This window comes from Pleuronectes platessa, chromosome 16 (genome assembly GCF_947347685.1).
Source record: "Pleuronectes platessa chromosome 16, fPlePla1.1, whole genome shotgun sequence".
NCBI classification, from domain to species: Eukaryota; Metazoa; Chordata; class Actinopteri; order Pleuronectiformes; family Pleuronectidae; genus Pleuronectes; species Pleuronectes platessa.
The window spans coordinates 3,504,958-3,525,048 of record NC_070641.1 but is presented as its reverse complement, the minus strand read 5'-3'; the positions used below and the strand labels follow the sequence as shown (position 1 = coordinate 3,525,048).

The 20,091-nt window shown below is 41.7% G+C and overlaps 1 protein-coding gene across 2 annotated transcripts; it reads left to right on the top strand.

Moving 5' to 3' along the window:
• Positions 1 to 3,690: 3,690 nt before the first annotated feature.
• slc16a6b (solute carrier family 16 member 6b) lies at positions 3,691 to 17,997 on the top strand. Of its 2 annotated transcripts, none has more exons than XM_053443508.1 (6): positions 3,691 to 3,810; positions 9,754 to 10,001; positions 12,071 to 12,214; positions 13,406 to 13,534; positions 15,016 to 15,921; positions 16,009 to 17,997. In XM_053443508.1, exons 2-6 carry the CDS (start codon positions 9,770 to 9,772, stop codon positions 16,281 to 16,283), a joined length of 1,686 nt encoding a protein of 561 aa, XP_053299483.1. In that variant the 5' UTR covers positions 3,691 to 3,810; positions 9,754 to 9,769; the 3' UTR covers positions 16,284 to 17,997. The 2 variants fall into 2 exon arrangements, with proteins under 2 accessions (XP_053299483.1, XP_053299482.1); XM_053443507.1 differs by lacking the exon at positions 3,691 to 3,810 and adding an exon at positions 4,705 to 4,983.
• Positions 17,998 to 20,091: the final 2,094 nt, after the last annotated feature.

Genomic DNA, 20,091 nt, shown 5'->3' with positions numbered 1-20,091 from the left:
GTTTCTACTCCATACAAGAATGTCGATTAATTTTTGGGCATGTCACTCTGGCATCATCTCTATGAATTTGACCAATGAGACAAATTTCTGGCAGGTATCTCATTTGTCAGACAGAACTATTTATTCTGGGATCTCTCAGGAAGCATCAGGGTGAGTGAAGTTTGAGATATTTGACAGTCAGTCAGTCAGTCGCTGACATATTGACTACCTGTCACTGGAATCATGACTGCTCTGTAATCAATGCTGCTTATTTTGGACTTGGGACTTGTCTTACATAATTATATTATCAGTGAGTGTAAAGTCAACCAGTGGCCTTTTTGAACTGGAAAAGCCCACAGTGAACCCACTATCATGTAGCATAAAGGTTTTACAGACGTATTATTCAGTTGGTTTGAACTTCTGGCATGAAACATTTAAAAACTGATTGGAGCAAATTGTGTAAGAACAGGAAGCGCACTAGCGAAGGGAAACAGGAAACCCTACCTTACAGTAACATTTAAAGTGATTTTATAGAATTGACCCAGACATTGACCTCATCCAACACTCTTCTTACATGTTACTTAATCAATCCACAGGTTACTGGGCTGGACCTGAGGCTGTCCACCCTTTAGACACACCCCTGCAATCACACTGAAAAGTAGCAGGGCAGTTCTGAACACTCAATGAGGATTATTCACAGCGTACAGACAGGTGAGCCCTTTTAAAGTACATTATACACACTGAATACTGACTGAACTGATCATGTAATTCATCAACATGCAGGATTAAAGGCAGTTTGAAATTGAATAATTCTGTGTATTTTACTTTGAAAAGGTCAAACAGTAGCTGAGAACCACTTCATCCATGACCTGTTTTAAAACAGGAAGTGTTGCTGGAGGTGTGACACGTTATACTATGATCAAGCTGCCACAGTGAATATGGAGATAGACTGTTGACAGCTTCATTATTCTCAGAAAGCTTTCATGAGTCAGGTTGTTCAAATTGTACTCAGGCAATCGAAAGAGAGTGCTCTAAGGACTGCAGCAGCAAATTGAACAGCTGATCTAAACAATGTTAGAAACAAGTTCTCACATGTTTCACTTATTCAGCATTAACATGTTCCACAATTTTCTGGGAAACACGCAAGCTTTATTATGGCTCTGTTAGTGTGACGTTAACTTATATTATTTTTCCATTTATTTCAAACGCTTGCTTGAACAGCTGATGGTGAGCAGAGCAGCATCGTTGTCTCATAACATGTGGTTCAGTTTGATAAAGGGTGGCCTGGTCTCTGAACCCAAATGTGGTGATGTAGGTAACTGTAAGTCTGAGCTGCTGACCAGGACTATGGTTAGCGTAACATCATCAGTCAGACGGAGAATCATGTGATCTATTTACATTATGTTGTCGTACATTCAAATTAAGGAACACAGCTAATCTGACATATCACCCTGTTCTATTTACTTCTATTTCTTCTTTGTCGTCGGAGTTCTAGCTGGTTCAAACAGGTCTGACTTACTCCCACACTTGTCACAGTGTATTGGAACAAAACAAAAAAACAAACAGAGGTTGGTTTGCTTGATGAGCAGAGGTGTGGCTGCAGGCCAGAGTCTCAGGGGTGGCTGGACACATAGTTTACATTCAGAGACTGAGTCACATCACAGGTCACATTCAAGGCCTGGAAGGAAAGAAATCTGTCATTTTGAACAGAATATGAGTTTTTAAGGATTTGATATAATTCCACAAGTGTCTGTCTGTCTATTTGTCTGTCTGTAAAACGCCTATCTGGAGAACTTTTCATGTTATTGATCCCACATCTTGGCACATGTATTGCTAATGGTCCAAGAAAGTGCAGTGTTGCATTAGGTGTGATTTGGACTCGCGATACATTCATTATTAATACAAATGGAATGAACAGGCGACCAGCTCTCTGTAGCAGTCAGTGAGGTCAGGGCAGTGTGTGATAAGCAATGTATGAAACAATAACACAAGTTCAGATAATACTTTTAACTTATATATAAACAACACAGCAAATTCAGTTTAATTTGATTAAAAACTTTGACTAGAACGTTGGTGAAAACACACACACAGACACCCTGCAGGCTGGAACGCCACACTGCCTCCTGACTGGAATAAACCTGTTCATCCCATCTGCGTGCCCGGTGCACTGTGCGTTGTAGCGCGCGCCAGGAGGCACAGGAGCTGTATTCCCATCAGAGATAAAAATGCGTGATATGGGTAATATATATATATATATATATATATATATACGGACATGACGTGTTTCATTGACTGGAGGTCCTTGAACTTTCTCTCCTTGATTAACATGGAAACATTCCTATCCATGCAATCGGCTCATTTGGCACCTGTACCCTTTGTGGCAGTGCTTCCCACGCAGAGTCCTCCGAGAAGGACAGCTTGAAATGGACCTTGCCTTAACTGCTAAACTAAAGAGCCCGCAAGTCATGCACAGTCGGATCTCCAGCTTTTTTGCCTGGTCTGATGCTAATGAAGTAATATCCATTACTTTTCAGGAACACATCATGCTTGTGCACCTCCACGTGGTAGGTGATGGCCTGATTCTTGCAGGGGTGAAGATATCCGTAACGGTTTTGTGTTCAATAGTACTATGCATGCTGTCACACTCCATTTGTGTGTGCCCTGCAACCAGGTATTTCTGTAATTCCTTGCAAGCTCAGAGAATGCTTTCGCCACAAATGCATTGAGGTTCTGATAAACGCAGCCGTCGCTCCACACTTTGATCTCATTGAGTTCTGGATGGTCTTTGATCCCACCATCATAGTACTCTTCGCAGGATGGGGTATAGTCTGGATCGCTTATGACATCATCATCATCATCAGATAAGTCCTCTTCATGGTGTGGATGTGTCAGCTTGACATCGCCAACAACATCAGTGGGAGTGTTTAAGGTATTGTCTGCTACATCTAAAAACAGAGTCTTGGCCTGGTACATAATGCTTCATCTCTTCAATGACGTCTCATTGTCATTTTCAGTGGATGAGGCCTGATCGGTGTCAGAATTGTCAACTGCATCTCCTACCAAAAAGGAAAAACATTTCAACCTTTTGAGGTGTACAGTCACAAATGTGTGATCATTCTGAAAAAACATTCATTGCCTTGTGGTCACTTGTATTAAGCTACATCAGGGATTCCCAAAGTGGTGTCCAGGCACACTAAGAGGTCTACAAGCAGCCTCTAGAGTCTAGACACTACACAACAGGCATACTTTTATACCAGTCAAATTATGTTATGATTGCTAATATTATGTTCAAGTGAGACTTTCAATATATAAAAACACGAAAGTGAAGAGGATCCTTTGTAATTTTTTTATTATACACATCATTTCTAGCTGTTAGATTGCAATACGGTATTCAAATATCTCTTAATTAGATCATGTAATGTGGAAAAAATTTGACAAAACTGTAGATGAAATATTGTTTGAAAAGACAGAAAAAAGTTAACAGAAAGCTTATCACCTGTAACAGCCATCGATTCTGGAGCCTTTCCACTCTTTGCTAAATGCTTGCTTCATGGACTTAGCCATTTGGCTGACTAAAATGCTGACTAAAAAGATTATGTTAAACCTCATCCCTTTCCAATAGGAGACGAGCCCTGAATCCTGGAAATCCTGCCAGCATCATGGGGGGATGATTGTTGTCAAACAATGACTTTTAGGAAGGTGATGATGTTACTTAATCACTCCACAGGTTACTGGGCTGGAACTGAGGCTGAGACACACCCCTGCATCACACTGAAAAGTAGCAGGGCAGTTCTGAACACTCATTGCAGATCATTCACAGCGTACAGACAGGTGAGCCCATTTAAAGTAAATTATACAAACGGAATAGTGACTGAACTGATCATGCATCAGTTGAACTACATACAGTAGTTCAACTGAGAACTGCTTCATCCATGCCATTTTTAAAAAAGTGTTTCTGGAGGTTTGAATTTTTTTTACACTTTAATACTATGGTAAAGCTGCCACAGTGATAGGGAGATAGACTGTTGACAGTTTCTTTATTCTCTGAAAGGTTTCATGAGTCAGGTTGTCATCTCTCTGTAGCAGTCTGTGAGGTCGGGGCAGTGTGTGATACGCAATGTATAAAAAAAGAACACAAGTTCAGTTAATCATTACAACGTATATATAAACAACACACATGAACAGTAATGAAGCAAATTCAGTTTAATTTTATTAAAAACTTTGGGGAAAAAACAAAGACACACCCTGCAGGCTGGAACGCCACGCTGCCTCCTGACTGGAATAAACCTGTTCAACCCAACCGCGGGCCCGGTGCACTGTGCGTTGTAGCGCGCTCCGGGATGCTCGAGACCCGTGATCAAATGCATATAACCAAAACAATTTTTTTTATATAATGTATAATTTTTTACTTTATAGACTATCACGAAACAGTCTGGAGACTGAATTAAAAAATACTTTACTTTGTTGGAAAACCGATTTAATAATATTAAATCTGTATTCATATTCATATTATTTATACGATAACACGTGTTGACCTCATGGTTTCCTTTCGAGCAGCATGTGCTTGTGTGTGAGAGAGAGAGAGAGAGAGAGAGAGAGAGAGAGAGAGAAGAGAGAGAGACAGAGAAAGAGAGCGAGAGAGAGAGAGACGAGAGCATGGCGGCGAGAGAGAGAGAGAACGGAAGAGGGAGAGGGCGCGTTCGTGAGGCCGGGTGGTTTTGCGCGTGCTCGTCAGAGTTCTGGCTGAAGCCGGTAGAGAGCTGCCGGAGCAGGAGTCAGTGCGACAGAGATGCTGCGGACTGCCACTGAAACAGAGCTCAGTCACATCCGCTCATAGAACATCTGTTCTTCAGCTTTAGAAGCTAAGAACACAAATAGATTCACTTTGTTTTCTACTTGAATCCTCGCTGCCTCTCTGTTCAGACGCATCTAGAGGTGGACGACACGGGGAAACCGGCTCATTTCCACCAGAGGACCGTTGTTGTCTTATCATCATCTCCTCCGGTGAGTCACACGGAGCAGCTTCGGCCTCAGCGTAGGGATCAGCTGCTCCGGGTGTTTCCTGCTCTGTGTCTGACCACTGTCCCTCACCGAGAGGAGTGTTCTTGTGATTATTATTCACCGCAGTCAGTCTGACACTCCTCGTGGAGGAGAGCAAAGGATCGAACCTCCGGACCGCGGCACACGGTGCGCATCCCTCATGACCGCACTGCGGCTCTGCGACCGTCCACATGCACATTTAGTGCTGAGTCTGTACATTCTGTCTTTCTTAGTGTTGACGATGCACCCTCCTCAGTCCTCACCCTTTTTCTCCCCTCACCCAGCCGGTAGAGGCAGATGGCCGCCCACAGTGAGTCGGGTTCCGCTGGTTACATCCTGTTACAGGGAGACTTCTCTCTCCGCGATAATATGAAGACTTTGCTCGTTATGGGAACTGTTGGCTTTCTCTTTTCCAGGCCTCGACCTTACTATGTCAAGTGCCTTGAAATAACACTGATATCATAATAACGATAACCTCTGTTGTGACTTGTCTCTGTACAAGTAAATTGATTTGGATTATCATATTTTCAGGTGTTTTAAATAAAGAGAAGTCATAGAGTCATTAATCCCAACAGCTGGTGTCTGTCACTCAACAATTGTTGTAGTTTAGGTGCGACATCCGAACTGAATGCCCCTAGACTTCAGTGAGAGTGAGGACACACTACCGACAAACACTTCTAGAAGGAGAAAACCCGTAGAAACCTTAAAGAAGGCCTCATGTGACGGATCCCTCTCCAGGGACAAACAGAAGTGCATCAGATGAGAGAAAACACATTATAACAAGAATTACTGCATTCCCTGCTGAGCCTGATAAGGAAATGTTAAAACAAACAAGGACAACTTCACTAACAGACTGTTACGCTGCCTGTGGGGACCTCTAGTGGTCAAACGTGAGAGTATTACTGGGCAGCTGTAACATAATATACCATTGAATGATATACAGAGAATATGTTTTGAAATACCTATACATTGACGAAATAATAATAAATATTCAAATAAGTTATAGGCTTGGAGTTTATTAATCTTAAAGGCCCACCTCTATAATTTAGCATTGGACTTTTATTAAGTTGAGTGGACTGTCCCTTACAATTTACTCCCTAATTTTGTCTAGCAAGTCCCATAATTTGGCCATTCCGTGTTTTAGACAATTTTATAAAAACCATTGATATACTTATATTGAAAGAACATGACAAATCAATAAATGAGGAGACAAAGACTTAGAAATGCAGTATATAATTAATTAGTCGTGCCTAATCTGTCATGAGCAGTGATTTGAAAGGCACAACATATTTTTGATACAGGATCTAGTGCCCTGGTAACTCTCAGGTTCAATTAAATTTTATTTGTAGGCCTATAGCACCAAATCCCAACATACGTTATGTTGAGGAATCTTTGACCATCCTCACACATTATATCTGTACAGGAGAATAGTACCAGTCTAATTCCACAGATACTCCCTTCTCTCTCCAAGCAGTACTAAGGTCAGGTTATAGATAAAGGATCAACTATCAGTTCACTGTAGTTCACTGTAGTTCAGGGACTTTCATGTCTTATTCAGATGACCCAGACGGAGAGGCACCAACTCCAGCGTATTACACCAGCAGCAAGACGTAAGGACTTTTTTTACAAAAGTAAAATATCTAACTAAAGACTGTCATAAATAAATAAAAAATAAATATCCATTAAGGTGCTAAACTGCACCGTTATTGTAGGTAATGATTATTATGATTAAATAGAAGTATTTTCATTCGGCGGCCCTGCATGTACTAACAGTGTCTCTGCTGTGGAGAACACTCACTCTAGGGACTGAGGTTGATAAAGGGCTGGTGTGACTTGCTAAAAGGCGGAGGTGAGGTAACTTCCTCATGATAGTGACGTTGAAACTGAATGAGGGGGGAGTCTATAGCACATCCAGTCCTCCTCCTCCTCCTCCTCCTCATCTTTCTTCTTCTTCTTGGGTTTATTGGTGATTCATAAACCACCTTATAGGCGCATTACCGCCACCTTCTGGACTGGGGTGCGGGCACAGGATCAGCAGCAAACACTTAGAAAAAACGTATTCAACTTGTTCAATTATTTTCTTATGTCCTTTTTCTCTTAAAGAGTTACTTAGAAGATGATTTATATTCTTTGATGTCTTCCTAACAAAATTATTGATATGATATTTTGCTTTTTGTCTTTTATCCTGATATCAATTGCCTTATTTGTTCCTTATATTTGTTACATTCTATCAATACACGAGTGACAGTCTCCAGTTGTTTGCAGTGTTCGCAGAGTCCAGTTGGGTGCTTGCCTATTTTACAAGTATATAATATCATTAATCCTGTGTTACCAATTCTCAGACAGGTAATACTTTTCTCTTCTCTGCTCCTCTCACCATTGGCAAATGTTTTATCTTTTTATATTTATTTGATCATAAAGTGATTTTCCTCTACCTTGCTCATAATATCATTAATCATCCTATTAAAGAATATTGTACTAAACACACTACCCAGGGGGTTCAATTGTATACTGATATTTGTTGGAATATTCTGTGCCCACTCTAACTTCTACTACTCTCCCAAGTCTGATATTCAACAACCGGTTAAACGATTTACTCTTTATTCATTAAGTTTAATAAGGAGTCCCTCTTTCTATAGCATATCATTTGTCATGCATTAGAAATGTCTCTCTTCAATCCCAAAATTTTGAATAGTAGTCATCCCCTGTTGCAGCCCCTTTATATTTAATTCCTGGTTGTTTCACCTTCGGGTCTCCTTGTTGCATCAAGTCAACATTAAACTCTTCGACATAAGTCATCAGATGCTGCTTGAGTTCTCCTTTCAGCAGCTTCCAGAAAACTTCCATAACACATTATCTTAAGGCACGTTAAGGCTTACAATATTAGAGAGGAACCCAACAGTTCCCATAACGAACAAGCAAACTGCGGAAGGAAAACTTGAATAAACCCGTAAGATGGTGCTGGTTTGTCTTCATCTCCTGCCCATTATTTTTTAATTAATATTTTTTGGGGATGTGACAGTTTATAGCTTTTATTTTGGACGTGGTAAGGCTTTTTGGGTGTTTCTTGTTTTTTTTGTTTTGTTTCTTCTTATCAAAAGAGGACATGAGCAGTGTGAAATCTGAGTTGCACAGAATCTTTTGCAACAATAGCTTGCGTCTGTTGTCTGTGGGATCTGACATAAATGGCATATAACGGAGAAGCCTCAAGCAGCCTGAGGTGAAGGAGGGTTTTCCTCCCTTAACCCTAGAACACTAACGTACAATTAGTAACACCATCACTAACGTAGGGTACATTTTACCCAATAAAATATACCTGATAACAAATATTTCTCATCTAAATATATTAATATACAACAATACATGGCAATTTGAAGTACTTTTCTTTTCTCCTATACAACATCTCATAATATGAAAAAAAGTTATCATGGGGGGACACTATAAAAAGGCTCTAAAATTTGTGAAAAAAAAGGGAATCGTTAAAGAAAAATTCTAAAGGAAATAACTAATGGAGCTGGGAACGTGTTCTTCGGGCCAGCTGCTCCTGGGATATGCCCGGTGAAGGCACAGTCTCCCTGCATCATTTACAACTTATATTATATACAACAAATATTTTACCCTCAATCACTAACGTCGGGTGAAAATCCCCCGAACACATGCCTATTCAAAAACCAGGGATGGGAGCAGGGGAACTAGCCGACCTTCTTTGACGTCAGTGAGCGGAGCTTACCAAGGACCCACAACACTCAAACAGCAGCAACACAATGAAAATGCCCTGACCACACTCTCGTGGGTGCAAATCACCCAACCTTAGTCGTCTAGGGTTAGTCAGAGGAGAGGTGTGTTTTCGTGATCACGAGTGTGTGTGTGTGTGTGTGTTTGTGTTTTTCACGACATAGTGGTGAGCAGATCACTTTAATTTTTGGATGAACTATCCCTTTAAAATTGCTTTTTTATTTGAGGCTTATAAAGTTACATGATTGTCCAAATGATAATTCAAAGTTCTTTTGCTCCCAAAATAGAAAATTGTATTGTACACTAACTAAGTCACTTACTCACTTTTACTGCAAGAGAGACAATTTAATATACTGACAGCTTTCTGAAGACAACCTTAGTCATGTTTCTGCAGGGTGGCAAAAGATCTTTTTAAACTTTTCCTGTGGCTTCTCAGCAGCTACATATAAGCAGAAACCGAAACGTTAGCATCTCTTCACATTCTGCTGTTGTTAGGGTTGTGGTGCTGCACAGCATCATCACATCATTAGATCCAAGTGGGACACAGACATGGATTTTTGTTATCATCATCAACCCTCTGGTCAATGATAACAGACAAAGAAAGAAATTGGAACACAATTGGAAGATGAGATCGTTTAATGTCAGGAAGCTCATAGCCTGCAAGGCTCAGCCTGTAAAGTCTGACAGTGTGAGTGCCTGTGTGTAATAACCACATTCACCAAACGTGTGTTTGCTCTTTTCACTGCTCGCTCACCCACACTGTTTGTCACAGTCACCTCTATTAAATTAAGTGATTACAGCCGGACGGATGTTAATCAACCAAATAGTTTAACCAAGTGGAACAGACATGATTACGAAATGACATCAAATGTCTGATTTTAAGATCTTTGCCTAATATGTGATTCAGATTTTTCTTGTGGGAGTATGAAACTATCTTTATGGTGACTCATCACTTCCAGACTCCTTCATCACTGTTTTCTTCTCTGTCTGTTTCATCAGGGGGCTTGCTGTTGCCATGACGGCTCCCCACTCCAAGCGTTGTTTGGGTCCTAAGGTTTACCCCGAAGTGCCTGATGGCGGTTGGGGCTGGGCTGTGGCAGGGGCATTCTTCTTCGTGGAGGTCTGCACCTATGGGACCCTCAAGAGCATGGGTGTCTTCCTCCAGGACCTGATGGAGGAGTTTGGGGAGAGCAACAGCCGAGTGTCATGGATCATCTCCATTTCCGTCTTCATCTTCACCTTTACTGGTCAGTCACTCACAGGCTTCAGACATGTGTTCTACTTTTCTTGTGTTGCTGTAGTATTTCCCTTCTAATAACTAAGATTTGTATGATTTACTTTGAACAGGCAGCTTTGCAAACTGTTGGTGTTCTCTTACAGTATGACACCAGAAAGTTCCTGCCCATTTACAAAACATATTTCAAATTTCAAATTCAAATTTTATTTGTATAGCCCGTATTCACAAATTACAATTCGTCTCATAGGGCTTTAACAGGGTGTGACATCCTCTGTCCTTAACCCTCAGCAAGAGTAAGGAAAAACTACTAAAAACCCTTTTTACAGGGTAAAAATACGTAGAAACCTCAGAGAGAGCCACATGTGAGGGATCCCTCTCCCAGGACGGACAGAAGTGCAATAGATGCCACATGCAGGAAAACATCATCAAGATTAAAGTCTTCAAGATTAAAGATTAAAGTCTCTAGCAGCATTTGATGAGGGTAGACATCCCGAAAGACAACCCCAACATGATATGCCAAGCAGTCCCGCTGCAATCACAGTCCATGGTCAGCAACCATCCAGACCACGATCCACCATCCAGACCAGACGCCACTCCAGTCCTCAGTCACCGTCCACCGCCGCCCACCAGGACCCATCACGAGCCACCACCGCGGTCCTGGTCCACCGCCCGTGCCCAATGCCAACGCGACACAGGGTCCGCCACCAGCACCACGATCAGCCCACATGACTCAGAATCCGCCACACTGGATCCAACACCGCGACCCCCGGTGCGCGATCCACAAACCGCAATCCATGGTGCGGCCACAGAGGCCCTGGATCTGCGGGTGATAAAGCAAAGGGATTCCGGGGAAGGGGGATGTCTTTGTTCACATTAGGGCTGGGCATCTTCACAAGTGTATTGTTAATCAGCAGTTGGAGATGGTCCGTTGGGGCAATATGTCATTGTATTTTGCTGATATAATGGTCTGTCTCCTCCAGAATTCCTTCAACAGTATAAATTAACCTATAAAGTGACAATATTTATAGATAATGTTATATTACATGTATTCATTCATTCATCTAGACCATCCTAATTCTGCTTGCACACTTTTCTCTCTCTCTTTCTCTCTCTGTCTTGCTCGGTCGAACAGTAACAAACCGACTAAGCTCTCTGACCTACTAGTTTAGACATCGATTTTTTTGCATTTACGGCCACAATATCAACACTGATCACTACATAATGATCAATACTTTTCTTAAATTAGCAAAAAAAAAATCATAGCTCTCTCTCTGTCTCGCGCTGACACGCAGACACCCGCAGATCAGGGGTTTTAAGGCTAATGGTGGCTGATTGAACAATGTTAGCATGTCGGCCAACCCTAGTTCAAATGGATTTTTCATCATTTTAGTTAAGTCAAGTTAAATAACGTAATGCAACCTGAATTATCATACAGCACAATATGACTGTCCCATTAACATTGCATGTCATTTGCAATGTGTGAGCTCATTGAAAGTCCAGTGAGCAGAGTGTTACCAGAGTGGTAATGTCAGTCAGCTCAGTCATAGGTACTGATGATCACCTGTCCGGGGTTTTCATCCCTCAGCTTCTATAAACACAATAATCTGGCTTCAGTTAAATTCACTATCATGCTCACACAGATCTGCTGGTGGGTTTTGTTGAAGTTACAGAGTGTAACACCCATCAACATGACTTCACGCAGACAAACATGGACACAGTTCAACTCAATGTCGAAAACAGTCACAGTACCACCCTCACACATGGTGCATCATGATGACTGAGGATGTGATGATTCAGTCTGTATATCTTTCATGCATTATTACTGTGGTCAAGAATTCCATCTTGAAGAATCAGATGAATAGTGACTCACTGAGCTCTTCATTTCATTGAAGCAGAAGCTGGACCAACATAGCACACCTAATAAGAAAAAAACAGTTGGTAGGAAGTGTGCATCATGAGTTTGTATGTCAAGTTACTTGGTTTGTCAAAGAAAACAAATCCTGAACTGGTGTCATGCAGTTCGAACTTGAACAAGTTGAAATTATTTCAATTAAATTACCCCCTCCCTCAAATCCTCAGCCCCCCTGTCCACGCTGCTGAGCAACCGCTTCGGCTATCGTCCAGTGGTAATGATCGGAGGCTTCCTCATCAGCCTGGGAACCATCTCCTCCGCCTTCACCAATTCCATCAACGAGATGTACATCACTATTGGCATTGTTTCAGGTACTTACAAAAGTCACTCCATCTGTCTGTCTGTCTGTCTGTCTGTCTGTCTGTCTGTCTGTGTCCACACTTTTAAATCTTAGTTGTAAAACAGGTCTCGATGTTTACTCCTGGCATTTAAACAACTTCAGAGTTTTCAAGTCTCTAAAACTGAAAATGATACTGTTGTCAGTCACACGGCTCAACTGCCAGTGGTGAAGTGTTGCTAACACCTTCTGTCAGTGACAGTTACATCTCATCCTCGCTTCAAGAAAATAAATCCCCGCTCTTCATTTTTTTCTGTTTGTAGTATTTTCACCAACTAAGCAGCCAACTGCAGAGTAGACAATCTGCCTGTTGTTTACATCACATGTCCAGTGTACACGTTTGGTTGTTTTTTTGTTTTTCAGGTATGCTAGTATCGTGGAGATTATTTCTAAAACGAAGCAAAGCTAAACTATTTTAGCTTAGATTTATTTTGTTTTAAAATAAAAACATCATAGTGGACGTAGCCTTTGTGTGTCATTGCAGCATGTCAGTGACGGATTGACTGTTTTACTCCTGCAGATGTGTATGCTTTGTTTATCAGCCTGTCATAAACTAAAGGGACTCCTAGCAGTGTCCACAACAAAGTCGGCCCCAGTCTGTTTCTCGCAGAACTGTCCAGTGAGAATGAGGTGGACAGCCTCCTGTAAACAGCAGACAGTGAGGTCGACTCTGTTCTCATAACTTTCTAGGAAGGACTGAGCTGAAAAACTGGAGCAGCAGTCATTCTCTTCTAAATTAACTTTCAGATCAGGACTGATGGAACAGGAAGTGTCTCGGGAGGAAGGAATAAATTGACTGAATGAAAGTAATTGATTGGATAATGAGCAAATTGGTGGAATGAGTTTTGCATCAGAGCACATTAACTTGTTTTTTCCTTGGACAGAAAGCACTGCTAGCCCTCCCACCGTGAATACCATGTCTGACTCTGAAAAAGGACCACAGCTAACCTGACCATTTCTAAACTCTCCCCCTGTCTCTCTTTTTTTGTCTTTACATGCCCTTTGTCTTTAAGCAGAAGCTGTGGCAAAGCTCACTCAACTCAAGCAGCCGGCCACCTTTGAAAAAGGAGTGACCTGACACCTTGATCTTTGACCCATGCAGTGTTCCTACCATGCGGCAGGTGGCTGTCATGTCCCCTTTCTCTTTTCTCCTATTTGTCCACAGGCCTCGGATACTGCCTCACCTTCCTGCCAACGGTCACCATCTTAGCTCAGTACTTCTCCAGACGGCGAGCTCTCGTCATCTCTGCTGCTTCCTCAGGAGAATCCCTCGCCATATTTGCATTTGCTCCAGGTGAGTGTACATTCAAACAGGGCCTTTTATCATGACTCATCAAGCTGTCCATAATGAATAAAATCATGTGTTAAATAACAACAATTTTGACCTAGCTTTTTCTGAGGCTTTCAACCACATCTCATAGTCGGATTCAGTGGGTGGAGTTTGCTCCCTTACCACAGCAATTACTCAGTGCTTATTTGGTCACATGATAACGTGGCATCAGTGAAGCATCTAAAGTTGTTGCTGAGGAGTTTTAATAATCCTCCTTTCTGGATTTGAATTTGAATTTTAAGTACAACACAGATAAATCTGAGCCAATCAGGAAGTGAATGCGGGCGTCTGTTTCATCATTTCCAAAAGTTCTTCCCATCCACACTTAAGCAATTTGAAGACATGACTCCAGAACTGTGGAGAATCATCCACAGTTTTCCTTTCATACATGCACAACGCAGCAGGAAGTTCTCTGCTCAAATCCTCTACTGAATTCAGGTGAGGGGGTGGTGAGCAAGGCAGAGGCAGGACATAACGTATTTATTCTACTGCAGAGATCATGATACTTTGTTAAAATCAATTCAATTCAATTTTTTTTGTACTGTACGAAATCATAATATACATTATATAATGTTTATCTTGTGGATGTAGCTGTTCACTTTGGCTGCTCCTGTTTTATTCTCCCCGATGTATTCATACCTGATCCACCAACAAGTCACCAATCCTGTGTATTGGTCAGTCATGAAACCTCAGAGACAAAAACACAGTTTTTCTCTCACTGGCTCTATCACAATAAAAGTTGTTCTATGTTTCACCACTCAAAGTCTTTAATGTGGCAAAATAAATGTTGTGTTAGCATTAGCAGTAGCTTAATCCAAACTGTATGACAACTGTCAACAAGGAGGCTCACATGCCAAAATACAAACAGTAACACTGGACTACATTGATCACTGACGTGTTTGTGTGTTTGTGTGTGTGTGTGTGTGTGTGTGTGTGTGTGTGTGTGTGTGTGTTTGTGTGGCCACCGTAACCTTAAAAACTACTATCTGGACAAGTCTATACATTATTGAAATAAATTGAATTGCTTTTATATAAATGTTGATCATAAATAATATACAAATTAAGGTGTGATTTTATGATTTGTCATTTCAATGGACGTTTGCCAAAAAATATCTAAATCTATCTTTTAGGTAAAATCTTGATAGAGCTCAATCAATCAAATCAATCAATCAAAATTTGTCACATAGGGCTTTAACAAGGTGTGACATCCTCTGTCCTTAACCCTCAACAAATTTTAACACGGTTAAAGAATGTAGAAACCTCAGAGAACAACATGTGAGGGATCCCTCTCCCAGGACGGACAGAAGTGCAATAGATGCCATGTGTGAAGGAGAACATCAGAATCAATCAATGTAGAGACAGGGTTGAAAAGTGGACCTTCAGTGAGAATAATTAAGAGAACAACAATAAAAGTTACCTGTACTGTCTTCTCCATCTCTCCACAGCCTTAACTACACTGAAAGTACGCATTGGCTGGCGCTACTGTTTGGTTATCCTCGGCATCTTTCAGGCCTCTGTGATTGGCTGGGGACTTCTCCTTTGTCCAATTATTATTGAGCCGAAACTTGTAAAGGAGGACAATGAATCGGACAAAGACTCACACTCTCTGAAGGAGCGGCAGGCCGTTTACGAGCTGGAGAACGAACAAACAAGAACCTCCATCAGCTCTGGAGTTTCGGAGGACTCAGGCGTTACCTCTCTCTCCCCCTCAAACGTAGACCTGAGGACAGCAGGAGCAGAAAAAAAGGCCCCGTTGGAGAAGGAGGTGCAGGTCAAAGAGGGTCAGGAGGCGTCACATCCCACACCGGTCAAGGAGAAGTACGAGGTGGAGCAGGCAGAGGTAGAAGCGGGTCTTCTCAAGCCCTCCAGCCCCAATCTCCTGGACTTCTCTATGCTTAAAGATGGTGCATTTATCTGGTACTCCCTCTTTGGCCTGTTTGCCACGCTGGGCTTCTTCGCCCCACAGCTCTACGTCATTGAACTGAGCAAGAGCCGCGGCGTGGAGTCCAGCATGGCCTCTTACATGCTCTCTGTGATGGCAGTGGCTGAGATATTCGGTCGCCTGTCCATTGGGGTGGTGTTGAACAGAGTCAGCTGCAGGAAGACCCTGGTGTTGTTGTGGTGTGTGGTTTTGTTGTCCCTGGTTCTTGTGGCCTTCGCTATTGTGTGGGAGTTCTGGGGCTTGGTGGTCTGCTGCGCCCTCTATGGCTACTTCATGGGCACCGTGGGCTCCACACACATCCCCATGCTGGCAGAAGAGGACGTAGTGGGCATCCAGAAGATGCCGTCATCTATAGGAGTGTATGTTTTCATCCAGAGCTTTGCTGGGCTGGCCGGACCGCCGCTAGGAGGTAAAAACTGGTTCTTATTTGACTTCTGTGTGTTTTCACTCATATGTATGACTGTAGATTCTGACAGCTGTCTCATCTGTTCTCCAGGTTGGTTGGTGGATGTCACACAGAACTACGGCGCTGCCTTCTACTCCTGTGCCGTGGGCATGGGGCTCAGTGCCATCTGCTTGGCTCTAGTTGGCCCAGCCAAATCCGGCATGTGCCGATCAAAGAGCAGGAACAAAAGCAAGAGCACAGAGGAGGAGGAGGAGGAGAGAATGTCACATGACAACAACCAGGTTGACTTTTTGGAAATGGACTTGGCCTCCGAGGACAGTCTTGTGAGAAAGTCTCTGGATGGGGACAACAGCTCAGTAATATGAACCCAAACTCACATCACCTCATAACTAAGGACAAGAATGTCACAAGGCGAATACAGATACACTTGGAGAGGCCACAAACTACCAAAATGCTGTAGGATCTGAAACTCAGGTGTACACTCTTACGGTCTGACAAGCTTGAAGTTCACTCCTTCACAGGAAGGGGGCAGTCTCTCCTCAGTCTCTTGGTCTGACCAAAGAGAGCCATGTGGAGCACAGGGTGGCACACCTCACCTTTTTAACAATCACACACACATTTCTGCTCCAGCAAAACCAAAATTATTAAAGGCTTTTCATACTCCTCTTTGTATTATTAGTTATGGTTGAATTTAGGTTGCAGTACTACTCAGGACAGAAGTATTGTTGTCATGGTAACTGAGGCATCATGAGCATTACAGGTAACTCATTTACACCTGGTGATAATATATGTGTCTTATCTCGGTTGTATCAAGATATGAGTACATTTACACCTGGTATTAATGTGTCTCCAGCTCGAGATGGGATCTGTCAGGTCACATCACGTCCTCCCCTCATGCACATGTCCACAAAAACAACAACAATAGATAGAAGATTCTAACCATCTGTGATTGGTCTCGTCTTCACTCCATGCACAGGTGACTCGAATAGCTTGAGGACTGAGAGAATGACTCCCTGTGTTTATTGGCTGCTAGTTGCCTAGCTGCCGCTAGCCTTAGTAGTTGTGATTAATATTTCCATCAATTACATTGTTGTGCTTGGACTGACAACGCAACAGCATTTACACTTGTGTTCAATGTGGGCAAGCCAGATGTAAATGGGGTATTATGTATCAGGAGCCTCTGTTCTATGACGCTTGTTGATTCCTCATGTGTCAGTACTGCATTTTGACTTGATTCCTGCAGAACACATACATTGTGTTTGTCGAGCCACGTTACGCAGTCACTGAAACACACAACTCTCAGCTTTAAAATGTCCCCCACTCCTCCCAACATGAACAGTAGACAATCTGCTGCTCACTACTGCTGACACTGGACAAGACAATGTGGTCATGCAATCTGTACATACAGTCCTGTTTGTCTTGTACATGTAAATATATTGATATTTCATTTATAATAGTAGCAACAATAGCAGTAGCTACTGCAGCAGTTCGGACTGGTGGTTGAAGATGAATTCAGGAGCTCCAGTTTGCTCTCTGTGTTCTGTGATTTTATGACATTGGACATTTTATTTACTTTACTTCCTTCATCCTGTGCTGCTCTTGGGTAAGAGCATTGTCTGTATATTTACACCGTTATCACGATCCTGTTGATGTATTGTAGAATAACCTGCTGTAGTGTAACGGCACACAGACTGAAAAGCATTGATGATAGGTGAGAAGAACTTTGGGGGTTTACAGTGATATTTTCCCAATGCCATTTCTAGAGAAACACAATATATGTGCATGTCAAAGTGTAGATGTAGAAGTGGTCATTTTTTAAGTTTTTGAATAAAAAGGTGTGATGGAGAGATTTGACAGGAGCGAGTCCCTCCACAACCACCTCAACACTTGAAGATGAGCTCACAAACCTTTCCTTGATCAAGGTGTCACCTTTATTTAAACTCTTTATAAGTATGATTTGATGTTCTTTTTGTATTTTTTTTTTATTTGCTTTTAGATAATCAAGTGCTGGGCAGGCTCCTGTCAGTTAAATTCTGTGCTGCATTCATGATGGATTTTCTAAATAAATTGTTCTCAAAACTCTGATTCCTTTTTCCTGAACATGTCAACGTAAGGGAAATGTGCTCAAGATAAATTGGTGTAAGAAAATGTATATTAGACATAGAGATGTCATTGATTAATATTAACATATAAAAGTAATATTATTTCCATAAAGACATTTAAAAAATAATTAATAACATTCTATTAAAGGCTAATCGCATTTTTTTAAATATTAAAATTCAAGAGCAAGATATATTTTGTATTTGGTGCTATACAAAAAAAAAAGTTGAATTGAATCATCAGCGATCAGCCCGTTGTCTTCTCTACATGTTTGGTGGCTGCAGCCTGTAGGACAGACTCTTCTGTGCTTTTTGGATCATCTCTGTCACAGAAAACGAACTGAAAGGTTAGTTCAAACAGAGAGGGACAGACTGTATTTACCATGAACTCCTGTCTGACAGCTGCAGGTCATATGCTCAATCTCCTTGGTTGGTCTTTGTTTTTTACTTCAGGAAGTCCCTCAAAGCATTTCCCCCCAATCTAGAGAACTTAAATGTCCCAGATTACCCAAAGCATGTTGTCCCTCATTATCTATCATATTTGAAGAGTGAGACAGATAAAACAATTTTGAAAAAATAAACAAAACTAAAACCCATTTTAAATAACTTGTTTCTTGAATACAACACAAACATAGTTTAATAACAATTAGGAACACTGTCTTATTTATGACAAATTTATATCCTCAGCATTAATCGAATGTCACTGACATTGTCATGGGTGGGCCTTTGATTGACATTTACCCTGCCCCTTTCTGTGAAATCACCCAATGAAGTCATGTGATTTCAGTCACATGATATCCATGCTAACTTAACTTATTAAACAGACTGAAGCTTAGGTGTCCCAGGTGACCCAAATTCACCCTATATAACAAATTGTCTGTACACATACACACCCGTGAACCCTCTGCGTTCACTATAAATATTTGTTTTTCTTTGAAACAATACTTGATAGAAAAAACATTCAAACTGGAGGTATGGCGTTGGAAGGTTACTGCATTTTACAAGTAGGGCAGGTCTGCATGAACCTGCCCCACTGACTCAGGTTGACGTTAGCTCTTGCAGCTGAAGCCTGAATCAGCTTTATGTGACATTCTAACAGAAAACTGATAATTCATCGATTTGCTTTAGATTGATTCACATGGAAATTTGAGGATTCTGTATTTTTCAGGCTGAATTCTATTGACAGACTCTACAGAGCTGCGTCACATGATCTGCTGTAGATGTTGTTACATGAATAAAACTCTTCCTCCACAGATACTGCAGCAGTGGCATAATTCACTGTTTGATTTCTCACATCTTTAAATTGTCAGGAATAGTTTCTAATAGAGTCAAACGGAGGTGAATGTCCTGCTACATTGAGCGGGAGCACAGCGGGGTGGCAGAGACTTGAGTGACCCGTGTTATTGAGGTGGAAGCTGATTGGTTGTGGTGGTCACCAACATGTCACAGTGTTTTCGGTGGTGCTGTAAACTGACCTGCTGCAGCTGAGCCTGTCACTAATGTGCCATAATCACGTCAGGGCTCATGTGAGGACAAAGAGAATGGAAAGGCAGATGACTTTTTTTCCTCACTCTAGTCGAGGGTTAAGGACAGACGTGAAACACATTGTACAGATTGTTAAGCCATATGAGGCAAATTACCAATCAGTTTTATTTTAAATGTAACAATTTTTAACATGTTTTTTCCAATTGTGGCTACATAACACTATTTCTAATTGTTTTTCAAGTTCTTGTGACCCCTCCCCTCAATGCGTTTCATCCACTATGCTGTTTTACTACAAAAAGCTCATACATACCGTCAGTGCATCATGACTCCTTTTACCTGGAAGTCTTCCTGTTCCAGGTGCACTGATAATAACACAACACTGTGATGTGATGGTGAGTGTGTGCAGTCTACTGACAAAGATACACACACTCCCATTTCCTGAGCTACCACAGCAGCCGAACATACACACTGTCTATACTTGTCCATCTGATCTCCAACCCCTGGTTTAGTTGGAGGTTTCTTCCGGTTTAAAGGAAGTTTTATTTCCTCTCCCTCTGCCCACTATAGAAACGGTTGAGTTTCTTTAAAA

Bases quoted from the DNA above. Each gene is read 5' to 3' on its own strand.
- slc16a6b (XM_053443508.1), top strand. From the start codon at position 9,770: ATGACGGCTCCCCACTCCAAGCGTTGTTTGGGTCCTAAGGTTTACCCC. The intron at 12,215-13,405 runs GTACTTACAAAA...ATTTGTCCACAG, and splicing joins CACTATTGGCATTGTTTCAG to GCCTCGGATACTGCCTCACC. The intron at 13,535-15,015 runs GTGAGTGTACAT...ATCTCTCCACAG, and splicing joins CATATTTGCATTTGCTCCAG to CCTTAACTACACTGAAAGTA.